General features: G+C 41.4%; 1 protein-coding gene across 5 annotated transcripts in view; it reads left to right on the top strand.

The window, feature by feature from the left end:
• Window positions 1-12,528, top strand: part of mast3b (microtubule associated serine/threonine kinase 3b) — a 39,162-nt gene that overhangs the window by 21,539 nt on the left and 5,095 nt on the right. For 3 of the 5 annotated variants that reach the window (XM_030432897.1, XM_030432895.1, XM_030432898.1), the window contains 17 exons: window positions 134-209; window positions 870-1,079; window positions 2,458-2,559; window positions 3,204-3,336; window positions 3,786-3,853; window positions 4,510-4,601; window positions 4,988-5,196; window positions 5,378-5,516; window positions 5,802-5,934; window positions 6,043-6,208; window positions 7,808-7,909; window positions 8,241-8,363; window positions 8,485-8,597; window positions 9,021-9,187; window positions 10,279-10,400; window positions 11,636-11,836; window positions 12,134-12,360. In XM_030432897.1, coding sequence (XP_030288757.1) covers window positions 134-209; window positions 870-1,079; window positions 2,458-2,559; window positions 3,204-3,336; window positions 3,786-3,853; window positions 4,510-4,601; window positions 4,988-5,196; window positions 5,378-5,516; window positions 5,802-5,934; window positions 6,043-6,208; window positions 7,808-7,909; window positions 8,241-8,363; window positions 8,485-8,597; window positions 9,021-9,187; window positions 10,279-10,400; window positions 11,636-11,836; window positions 12,134-12,360 — 2,383 coding nt within the window. The remainder of the gene's footprint in view (window positions 1-133; window positions 210-869; window positions 1,080-2,457; window positions 2,560-3,203; window positions 3,337-3,785; window positions 3,854-4,509; window positions 4,602-4,987; window positions 5,197-5,377; window positions 5,517-5,801; window positions 5,935-6,042; window positions 6,209-7,807; window positions 7,910-8,240; window positions 8,364-8,484; window positions 8,598-9,020; window positions 9,188-10,278; window positions 10,401-11,635; window positions 11,837-12,133; window positions 12,361-12,528) is intronic. The other 2 variants (XM_030432899.1, XM_030432896.1) reach the window with 1 other exon arrangement.

The following is a 12,528-nucleotide window of genomic DNA, read 5'->3' as shown; positions in this document are numbered from 1 at the left end:
TATCGCTTCGATGACATAACCACTTTCAGCTTACTGGCTCAGTGGAGAGTATTGGATTGTGTATTGGTAAATGTTGAAATAAATTTTTTGATAAATTACAAAGTACTAATCTGTTGTTTTGTTTCTGTTGCAGCCCCGGGCGATCGAGTGTCTCCTTTGATAATGAGATTGTGATGATGAACCATGTTTACAGAGAACGTTTCCCAAAGGTACGCACAAGAAAAGTGCAGCAAAAAACAGCGCATTGCTTTTTTCCATTTCCATGTTGGGCATCCCTAAAGTTAGATTTAGAGATGCCCAATATAGGTTTTCTTCAGCGGATACCAATAACCAATAAATGCCTGCTTCTTATGCTGATAAAATTGCAAATAATTTCACATTTTTGTATTTTAATCATAACCTGTAGTTTATGCACACCTGAATGAGCTATGAACTTTAGCAGTGCATATCACAGCTCACTGTGTCTGAGTGCTTAAATGCTGAGCTTGTTAAGTCAATTTAAACAATTAAGCTTCATATTATTTTAATTTGACTATTTCCAATGAATATCAGATAATGTATTGAACCTATATTTATTGTGCATCCCTAGTTTGAATCTTAATCCACGCATACTACAGACACATACTATAGAAATACTGAAATGTAAAGTGTCTCGAAACTCAGGGAGTAGGAGTTTTGCTATTTAAAAACAGAGTATAGAAGTTTCAGATCCAAAAAACTCAGCAGGTGGCTCAGTGATCACTGGGTCAACAACATATGAATCCACCCACAGAAATGTTATGGACATTTGGTGCAGAGAGTGAATAAACATAATTACTGTCTCCCTTAAATGTCTTAACTGTGTGTTTATGTGCTTGCCCTCCCTGCAGGCCACAGCCCAGATGGAGGAGCGCTTGTTGGAGATTATCACCCACTGCTCTCCAGACAGCTCCCTCCCGTTGGCTGACGGGGTGCTGGGCTTTATCCAACACCAGTTAGTGGAGCTGGTCAGAGACTGCCTGGACAAGTCCCAGAAAGGCCTGGTTACTTCACGCTACTTTGCTGAGCTGCAGGAGAAGCTGGACAAGCTGCTTCACGAGGTGAGGAAACAGCTGATTTTGTGGTTTCAAAACATGATTGACAATTAAGTTTTTCCATCAGCCGATGAGCCACTTCATGTGTGCTCTTCATCTGGACACTTGGATGTGATGAAATTATGAAAGCAGATTGATCGAGCCCGGTTGAAATGAAACAGATCTTATCTGTGTTGTGATAAAATGTTAGTTTCTATAGCAACCTCCTCCTGTGTTCCTCTGCATGCTGTCAGGCAGAAGGCACGGCCAACTAGGTTTACCTCCAGCTGAACTGATAAGTCTGTTCCCATACAGTGGAACAAATGCTGACACACACACACACACACACACACACACACACACCCCTAAATACTAACTCTGTGTGCCAAGGTCGCTTTGTTAAAAAGTTTGAGGGGTAAAATTACATTTTCACTCATCTAAATTCTTAGTTTGTGATTTGTTGATCCAAATTACTTTCAGTTTTTAAAAACTGAAATGTTTTTGAAATCTTTTTATTTGGTAGGTTTTGTATCAAGGAAAAAAGAAAACTTGTGTACAGCCTCCAGATCTTTTCAACGAAGAAGAATAATTTGACAGCCTACAGAAGTGTTTTATTTCCTATTTGTCAACCCCCACTCATTGTCTACGTGCCTGTTACCTCGGGTGCCCTTCTCAAGTGTGCAACAACTCTGCAGTTTTTAGTACAAACTTTCTGATGTAAAAGGTCAGAGGAGCAGTGAAAGTCAACGAGCACCACCCACAGACAGATCATCAAGAGAAAAGCCAAAATTGAAAATGATCTCTGGGAGTTGAAGCACAGTGACAATGAACGCTGCTTAACGCATGATTTACCATGTAAGCAAGATTCTCCCAACTGACTGAACACTTTACATCATGTGAGAATTCTGTGTTTTTCATAGTATAATACACAGTTGTTTGAGTAATTGACCTTATGTCACTCTAGGAACAAGACTGTCTTTCTTGCTCTTATACATTGTGACATTCAGATTGGATTATGGGTCTGCATGACCAGAGGTTAACACCAATAAATAGATAGATATCTAGATAGATAGATAGATAGATAGATAGATAGATAGATAGATAGATATCTGCAATGTGAATGTTGATAGATATCAATCAATCTAATGTCACATTCAGAATTCCATTACAATATACATTCTAGCAGGGTATGCAAAGTTTACATGCTTCAGCACCATATTTGGTCAGATGTGTAATAACATATATTCACAAAATATTTACACAAACATAACCCATTCCCACCATCTGCTTGTTTTCTCAATTTGAAAGTATTATTTTTAATCGTTGTTGACATGTTATCACAGTCGGTTAAGAGCACTGCATGAATAAACATGACATTTTGTTGCTGTTCTGTTCTGTTTGCTAGGCCTACGAGCGTTCTGAAAGCGAGGAGGTTGCCATCATCATCCAGCTGGTCAGGAAGATCCTCATCATAATCTCTCGGCCCGCTCGCCTCCTGGAGTGTCTGGTAAGCTGCAGAGGAGAAAATCTCTTCTTAATTGAAAATGAGATTACTTCGATTTAAACAAGTAGAAGTTCACGTTTAAGAAGAACTAAAATTAAATTCTGAACTTTATTCTTTCTTAGAAAGTGGATTTGTGTCACCAGAGCAAGAAGCTGATGAACTTTGAATGAAGACAGTATTACTTAACTTTCACTTTATCTACCCTTGACTAGATAAAGTTTCAGATATTTCAATACCTGAACAGATGAAGCCATAATTATCTACATGGCTAAATGCCACATGAGTCTAATTCTTTTGTGATATAGGTGTATTAACTGGACTTGAAAAAACTTTCAGGAGAAGCTTAAATTTTACTATGCAACCCACCCATTACTTTGCCTCGGATGTGCTTATCCTAACAAATCTCACTTTTCATGCCTAAACTTAAACAATCCAACTAAGAAAGTCAACCAATCAGGAGCAGAGAAGGGCAGGTCTTGCAAAAAGAACAACAGTGGGCTCCATAAAAGCATGCTGAACATTTTAAAGATTGCAGGTGCCTTTGACTCAAACCTGTGCTTTACAATAAAAACTTGCCTTGGCTGGCAGTCTGACAGGATTTTGTCTTCTGTCAGTCCTCATTTATGAGACTTGGATTCTGTTCACAGGAGTTTGACCCAGAAGAGTTTTATCACTTACTTGAGGCAGCAGAGGGTCATGCCAAAGTTGGCCAGGGAATCAAGACGGACATCCCACGGTACATCATCAGCCAGCTGGGTCTGACACGGGACCCATTAGAAGGTACAACTAAAGAAAGAAGCACACTCACCCACACATGTGGCTCAGAGCGGAGTGAAGAAACTAAAAGAGATGTGTTTAAAACTGGCTGGACAGGTTTTTATGACTGTTACTCTGTGTGTCATCTGATGTCACTTTAATTTGGTAGAGGATTAAATTTACTATGAACAGTCTTGGAAAACCATAGATAAGTGCATCAGATCTGACTTGGGGGAAGAATTCCTGCAATGTGAATGTAGCATGAAAGTCAGGTTTAGTCGGCTTAAAAACATCATAAATGTGTCACTGCCACGTAAACATGCTGTAGTGAAACCAGTTCCTGAACAGCACAGTAACATTTACACCATGTGACAACCCTGAGATGGTCTAACACAATGCCAATCATACTGTAAAATGAGTTTAAGGAGGGAGGGTTGAATTGAAGACTGTTTCTCTCTTTCTATTTATTTCAGACATGGTACAGCTTGAACAGTATGATGTCGGTCCTTCTGTGTCAGTGGAACCCGATGCTAATGTGGAGGTTAACTTTTACTTTAATTCATATTACTACTTATGAGTGTGCATTGTATTTGATAATAAATAGGATGTGGTTGAAAATTAAAGATTTGGATTATGTGCACTATAAACACGATTTCTTCAAATGTTCCTTGTTTTCAATAGTTTCTTAGCTACATCTGAGTGTGTGTCTAAATGTGTCTTCAGATGATCAGGACATTTGTTTTGTTTTTTTGTGGTTTCCTGTGACGCATTTTAATGTGAAAGGAAACCAGACATATTTTGCATCCTAAAGTTTAATTTTCATGAAAGCTACAACTACATGTAGCTAAGACAAGATGAAGATACATTTAAATTTCAGATTTATTTTAATCTGTTACTGCAAAGCAAAAGAAAACATTTTTTAGTTTAGTATCATAACGAGTGTTGAATCCAAGTGGAGTCGGTTTTGTTTGTATTGCCCCAAATTCAGATATGGTATATGGACAAAATGTGAACTACAAGTTGGTCCACACTATACTTAATGTAGCGAACTGCAGAACAGGCCCTGGAAACCTAATCACACTGTAAATGATTAAATAAACTGGAATAATAAAGTAATAGTCTTGAATCTACTTTTGTTTCTGTATTTTTAACTTGCCCATCGACAGCCACTAACTTCATGTTTCTTCCACTCCATAGAATAAGGCCCCACAGACGTTGACACCAACTCGAAGGAAGCCTTTTGAGAGTGACTTTGAAACAATCAAACTGATCAGTAATGGAGCTTACGGGTAAGAGGAAAGGACCGTTGTTTTAGGTGTTTGTTTTTTTTTGCTTCTTTGCTTTACTTGGCATTGTTTATTGATTTTCCAAAAAGATTTTAGCAATTTTTTATTCTTTTAAACCAAGAGCTACAAAGCCGTTGAATTTTGAAAGGAACAATAGAACTATATAATACTGAAGTTCTTCTATATCTCCTGCATTTCGGCCTAACACTGTGTTTCATTATCAAAAATCACTATATGTAATTATCTAATCTCCTTTTGAGGAAACAGCAGTGAAACATGGCCAGTCTTGAACCTCGTGTCTTTGCCATTGTTTCCCATAAGAACGGATTTCTTGAATGCTTTTTTCTGTCTATAATATGTCTAATGTGGCTCCTTGTGGTTTTTGACAGGGCTGTGTACCTGGTCCGCCACAAGGAGACACGCCAACGGTTTGCCATGAAAAAGATAAATCGCCAGAACCTCGTCCTCAGGAACCAGATCCAACAGGCATTTGTGGAGCGAGACATCCTCACTTTTGCTGAGAACCCTTTTGTCGTCTCCATGTTCTGCTCGTTTGAGACAAGACGACACCTGTGCATGGTCATGGAGTATGTGGAAGGTAAAGTAGAGAGACCGTGTGTGTTTGTGATTTAGACCTGTGGCTCTATATAATCTAGAACAACTTACTATAAGTCATAATGTAGAAACCTAAAAACAAGAAATAATTAATAATTGGTCCAGGGAACAGAAATTGAAACAAACACAATGCTTACGGGCTTCTGTTTTTCTGATTCATTAAGGTGGAGATTGTGCCAACCTACTCAAGAACATGGGCCCGCTGCCTGTAGAGATGACAAGGATGTACTTTGCCGAAACAGTCCTAGCCCTGGAGTACCTTCACAACTATGGTATCGTGCATCGGGATCTGAAACCTGATAAGTAAGAACACAAACAAACTCCCCCTGTTGTACTCCATGTGCTGAATATGACTCAAAGTACTCTAGATGTTCCCTAGGATTCATTTGATTAAACATCATTTAAATAGATAAACATTATCTGCTCTCTGGTTTGACACACGGTGAATCCAGATGTATCTTTTCAGTCTTGCAATCTGGGTTTTGCATTTTTCTTTTTTTTTTCCTTTTTACTGAATTTGGTAAAAGTATTGACAATTCAAAAGTAAAATACAACTGCTTGTATCATGTTTTTTTTTTCACCTGACAGCTTGTTGATTACATCCATGGGCCACATCAAGTTGACAGACTTCGGCCTGTCTAAAATTGGCCTGATGAACATGACCACCAACCTGTACGAGGGTCACATGGAGAAAGACACAAGAGAGTTCATTGACAAGCAGGTGAGCCTGTTTTTGAATGTGACACTAAGCATCTTTTCCACGTTAATAAAAAAACATGACAGACATCACTGCTGCTCGAAACTCACCTATGTTGGTTTGCTCTTGCAGGTGTGTGGCACTCCAGAGTACATTGCCCCTGAGGTGATCCTCAGGCAGGGCTATGGGAAGCCAGTGGACTGGTGGGCGATGGGGATCATCCTCTATGAATTCCTGGTCGGTTGTGTCCCCTTCTTTGGAGACACGCCTGAAGAGCTTTTTGGACAAGTCGTCAGTGGTGAGCACTGAAATAATCTAAAGCGTTGAGTAGTGGGGAAGATATTTTCTAATGTTGCTAATATTAATTTGCAACTTCATTGCATTTGTTGCCAAACTTAACCACACTTGAGAGTAGGGCTGGGCGATATGGACTAATAGTCATATCCCGATATATTTAGGCTGAATATCGATATACGATATATATCCCGATATTTTTATGCAAAGTGAGACTAAATGTTCAGTCAAAGTCAAAGCCAAATATGACATGCGGGTGGGAATTTCGTCATTTTAGGGGCAAGTCCATTTGGCCTTCACTTTGTTTTTGGTCAGGGGCACGAAGGCCACTGAATAAAATTTGTTGATTTACCTTTCAGACTGATACCATAACATCCTAATTTATAATAAGACATGGATTATGTATTTAAACATATCAAGTTAATGTTACATTACAAAACAGTTTTTTTTTAAGTAGGGTTAGGGTGAGGTGAGTTTTGTGACACTACACTGAATATTAGTGTTATCGAATATTTCTCCCAAATAGAAATTCCTCAAAATTATGGAAAAGCAAATTTTTTCCAAACAAAAACAATTGTAGAATAACCAGCAGGAGACCACTGATGTGTGGAGTGATTTTGGTGACACTACACCCTGAATAATAATGAAGTTATTGAATATTTTTTGTAGTTTCTCTTTTCAGTGTTGCACTTTGTAGACGGTCCCTGCGCCAACGTCTCACAGACGGCTGACCATACAGACCAGAGTTAATGTCCAGACGCTCGTTTTGATTAACATACGATTGTAGCTCGTTGTCTTCCTCACTACGGTAGGAAAGAGCCGTCAGTTGTGTTTTAACAAGGTTTCACTTATGAGTTATTGACTGGGAAGTTCGAATCTGTGAATATATTTCCAACTTTACCGGACTAAATCCTACCACATAAGTCAGTTACGTATCATGTCAAAACCGGCTGAGCTCACTCGCTGTGCTGTAAGTTTCGTTCTTCTGTTTTGAGACGCTGCTGCTGTCTGAGAGGCTTTCACGTGAGATCATCGTGATGATGAGACTTCACCTGCGCGAACCGCGAACTCACTGAAGTTACTGTGAGTGACTACTGTGCACTCAGGTGGCTGTAATTAAAGGCAAGCCCGCTACGCTGTCCGGTGGCCGTGCAATGATTTTTTTTCACGGGGTATCAAGCCAAAAGTGTGGGGCAACGGCGGCCATCAAAGTGTTTGTTGAAGAGTGCCGGAGTGTCTGTTCCAGCCCCTCCCCTCTCTGTGCATGAAGGAGAAGGGGCCAGGGGAGCAGTGCAGAGAGCTCCGGGTCAGCGGCTTGCCTGGAGCAAGGATCACAGCGCAAATATGAACTATATCGATGTATGCAATATGGTCTAATTCCATATCACATTTAAAAAATATATTGATATAAGTTTTATATCGATATATCGCCCAGCCCTACTTGAGAGATCTCTATAAGTAATCAGATCACCTTTTTTTTTTATACCAGCACAGATTATATCTAAAGCAAAAAAATTCACATTGATATTTGAACAGTTACTCATTATTTTATGATTTTATTTGTTATAATTGTAATTGTATATGTTTCTCTGTTTCTTGTCAGATGAAATCATTTGGCCTGATGGAGATGATGCTTTACCTGCTGATGCCCAGGACCTGATCACCCGCTTGCTCAGCCAAAGTCCTTTAGACCGACTAGGAACTGGTACTGCCCAGTTTACTGTTGATTCATGCATGAGACAGCATCAGATGGTGTTTGAAGCAAAGTGATAATAATAAAAAAAAAAAGGTGTTTTCTCTCTCTCCATAAAATCTCTGCAAGATTTTGTAGCAGCCACAATAGGGAAAAAGGAATGCTGACTTATTCTGAACATTAATTATCACATTAACATCTAAATATATTTAGAAACATTTGTAAATCCATAACTTTAAAATGAAATAAGAAAAGTAAAATTTTGAAGACAAAGTTAGATATTTGAATAAGAAGGGCTTGTTTATTGAAATGACATGGTTTCAAAACTTGTGAACTGCTACAGGCGGAGCCTCTGAGGTCAAACAGCACCCTTTCTTCCTGGGCTTCGACTGGAATGGACTCTTGAGACAGAAAGCTGAATTCATCCCTCAGCTGGAGGCGGAGGATGACACCAGCTACTTTGACAGTAGGTTTCATTTATGAGTCCTCCCACATTTAAAACCCTTTATCTCGCAATCTAACAGCAACAAACGGTATTTGTTGTGGCTCTCTCAAACTGAGTGCCTGACCTTTCTTCCTGTTTGCAGCTCGTTCAGAGCGTTATCATCATTTGGCATCGGACGAGGATGAAGAAACTAATGATGAAGAGTCTTCCTTGGAAATTCGACAGTTTTCTTCCTGGTCGCATCGCTTCAGCAAGGTACGGTTGACTTGTGTAGAGCTTTGGATGTCCAAAGAGTGAGCCTTCAAAAAATTGGTGCAAACGAAACTTGCAACGTTATTTCTTTGGCTATTTACAAATGTTGCTTTACAAAGGAGAACTATGTCATCCTAATTGAATACCTGATATTGTAATTGAGTAAAATTTAACGATAGCCAGGCTTCTTCACTGTGTTGTGCACTATTAGCCCAGTCTTTCTACAAGGCAAAGCATCAAGTGATCAGGTCGCAGATTTAAACATGACCGAAAATACTTTTTCTTTTTCATTGTGTTGAGATAAAAAGTCATTTGTTTATCAAAAGGATAAAAAGAGTGCCTCTAGTATAGCTGCTAGACTGTGCATTACATCAGTGCTCAGCTCAGCTCTCTTTGTCACACCAACTCTCCTCTTCAACCTTTCAGGTTTATAGCAGCACAGAACATCTGGCGACGCCATCCAACCTGAGCTTCTCCTCTGACCGCAGCCACAGTGAGGAGAAGGAGGATCGTGGAGACATTGGAGGACTTAGTCCCTCCCTGAGCCCAGCAGAGAGTTGCGTGGAGCGAAGACATGCCGGACGCATGGCCAGGTACGGACAGTTGTATTGTGTCTGTATCATAAGCTGCTTTTACTCCGGTCGTAGTTTTTAGTAGCACTTTGAACTCTTCTTTTTGTTTAAAGGAGTCATCACCCGGAAATCGCAATTTCTCTCGTTAAAACATGCATATTGGTGTTGGACCTCTGTTGAAACTTGCCTGAAAAGCTGGAGTTTGAAAGTGGCTTATTTTTTTCGCTTTGGCTCTTTTTCCGAACAGGAATAGTGCACAATAGTGCGCGTTCCTAAAGCACGAGATTTTGACTCTGCTCCTGTGGTGACGTTACCACAGTAGGCTACTTGCATAATGCATCGGCTCACAGCCGTCCTCAGCCAGAGTGAGCACGCCGAATCTGCTTATTTCTCTGTCATTTTCACACCATACATCGTGACCGCCAGCATTAAAACTCAGGTCTTACATGTAAAACATGTGTGAAAAGTAAGACGGGAAAAAAAAAGAATTTACCATTCAGAGACATCCTGCTGTAAATGTGTCTCTTCACCGTCTCTGCCTCTTCACTCTCCCGTTCGGTTTCCGACTCCGGCTCGTACATAAATGCCTGAATTCCGTAAGGTTCGTCATTTAGTGTGTGCGCCATGACAGGGGGCTGTTTATGTTTTGGAGTCCGTGTGTGCATGCAGGCTCGCCCCCCATTCCGGCTCTGTCCTTCCTGCAGCCAATCAACGCGTGCCTCATTACATATTAATACAATGCACATCCGGACCGGTCAAAACCTCGCGCATAATCTCGCGTGAGAAAGTTGCGGTATGAGAAAGTGTCAGAACAAGCTCTGTTTGATTTTTAAAAAAAAAAAAATTTCTAATAAGTTTTAAGAATTGATCCAAAGCGATCCAAGAGGGACTGGATATGTAAAAAACCAGGTGATGACTCCTTTAATTAAAAGTGTTGAACTTTGTTGCTAGGTTACGTGTAAAACTGCTGCCAAAAAACAGTATGAAACAAATGTTTGACCTGCTCTAAAAAAAATTCTATGTTACCTTTAGAAGGAATTACCTAACGAAACAGTGTTGTTGTTTGATCACCTGTTGATTTACCTGTCAAACTTGTCTTTGGCTGCTTGTAGCCTTCGCCCTCGGGCGTCCTCCAGCTCCTCCCAGTCTGAGAGGAGCACCAGTCCTCTGGTGATGAGCAGCACCCACAGCCTAGAGACAATGCCTCGCTTTGCCCTCTCCACAGATGATGAAGGTAAATGATGAAGATGATGTTTAAGACATTTGTATCCGTACCAGAGTCCTGCACGGGTTCGGGTACCCGCGGGTACCCGACGGGTGACCCGCACAATTTGGATGAAACGGGTGAAAAATAATGTCCTGTGTCGGACACGGGTGCGGATCGGGTCGGACGCCTAGAGAGCGCGGGTCGGGTTTTGCGATTGTCATTTTCATGGCGAGGTGCAAAAAAAAAAAATCATTAGCGACGCATCTACAAAAATATGCCTGCATTTCAAAAATGATAAGCATGTACTGTATTGACCCGAATATAGGACAAGGGTTTTTTCGATGAAAATTATGTGTAAAAGTGGGGTCGTCTTATAATCGGGGTCTAACCGTTGACATATGCTGATAGTTGTCTGGGTCGCTACACGACCGCAACAGCAGAGGGCGCCAGCTTATTAGAGACGTCACTTACACTGTGGCTGGGGTTATCTGTCAATCACAGCGGAGAAGAAGTGACAGGAGATGAAAAATGGAGAGACGCGGTGATTTTACGGAGCAAAGTGGATCAAGTGGGGCAAGTTAACAAGACATCTGAGGCGGAGCTATGATGCTGATTTAAGATAATGGTGATCAATGCAGCGGAGGTGCCAAACAACTGTCAGCCAGCCAAGAAATATGGAGTTATGGAGTGTAACGTCCGAAGATGGCGGGTCCAAAAAGATCGTCTGAAGACGCTAACAGTAAGAGAAAAGCTTATCGTGGTCCTCTAAGCGGCCGCTTCCAAGAGATTGACAGGAGAGTATGTGAATTTGTTATTGAGAAACGAATTTTGGTCATCAGAGTCTTTTTCTGAAGATTAATCTTGAAAAGAGGGGTCGTCTTATAATCAGGGTCGTCCTATATTAGGGTCAATACGGTATATTTCATATGAGCTCATTCATGCGTGCTTGCGCAGTCCCAGAACTCCCATTCCCCACGCTGGCTTACTTTCATTTTTAAAAATTGCGTCAGTCTAATTTTGCTTCGGGTGCGGGTCGGGCGTCGGTATCAATTTATAGCGGGTCGGCTCGGGTGCGGAATGTAATTTGTGCTACTGTCGGGAAACGGTTCGGATGCGGTTTTAAGTACGACGGGTACGGGCGGGTGCGGGTTTGCAAAATAAGACCCGTGCAGGACTCTGATCCGTACCTCTAACAGAGGCACGGACAGTGAGCATATTTCCATCTGTTTTTTAAAAACTTTTTTAACCTACGTTTCTTGCAGCAGAGGTAGTTGTGTCAAACCTCCGGAGGATCAGGATTCGCAGCAACAGCACAGGGGGCAAACACTCATCCCCCAAGGAGCCTGCTGTACCTCGACGCTTCGGTAACCAGCTGGAGACACCAGACAGACAGAGGCTGCCCTGTGGAGGGAAGGTCCCCAAGTCGGCCTCAGTCTCAGCGCTGTCTCTCATCATCACTACAGGTACAGAAGTTTATCATCAAGTCCTCAGAGTCAAGCAGAAGACACAGTGCAATTTAAGTGGTCGAAACATTAAGTTAGGTGAAGATCCAGAGCAGGGTGTCACTCTGGTATTAGTTGGCAGGTTTCTATATGGCAAAAAACAACCTAAGCTTGTTTATTTGTTATCAGGGAAGTAAAACAGGCCAATATCTCAAACATAATGATGAAAGTAACTGAACTGTAACTGAATCTGGGGCAGGTAGCTGTGGATTGTTCTGTCGACATTTTCAGAGGGAAACGTTCTTGTGTTTGCTTCAGATGACTCCTCCGGCTGCCTCCAGCCCAGTCCCATCTCTCCGCGCTCCCTGTCCTCCAACCCTTCGTCCCGTGACTCCTCCCCCAATCGGGACCTTTCATTCAGCCCCAGCAGCCTGAAGCCTCCCATTGTTATCCACACCTCAGGGAAGAAGTACGGCTTCACCCTGCAGGCCATCCGGGTCTACATGGGCGACAGTGATGTCTACACGGTGCATCACATGGTCTCGGTGGGTGTCATCACACGACTAACAGAACAAACAACTTTAATGAGCCCTTGATTGTTTTACATGTCATGTGTCCACGTTGATGATTGTGCTTCACTCCGATGACAATAAAACAGAAGAGAGAGGTTCAACAGTAGTTATGTAATGCTCAAATAAAACTCTTCTACTCAC

This window comes from Sparus aurata, chromosome 11 (genome assembly GCF_900880675.1).
Source record: "Sparus aurata chromosome 11, fSpaAur1.1, whole genome shotgun sequence".
In the NCBI taxonomy this organism is placed as follows: Eukaryota; Metazoa; Chordata; class Actinopteri; order Spariformes; family Sparidae; genus Sparus; species Sparus aurata.
The sequence above is the reverse complement of the archived record's forward strand: the minus strand, read 5'-3'. Positions and strand labels throughout refer to the sequence as shown.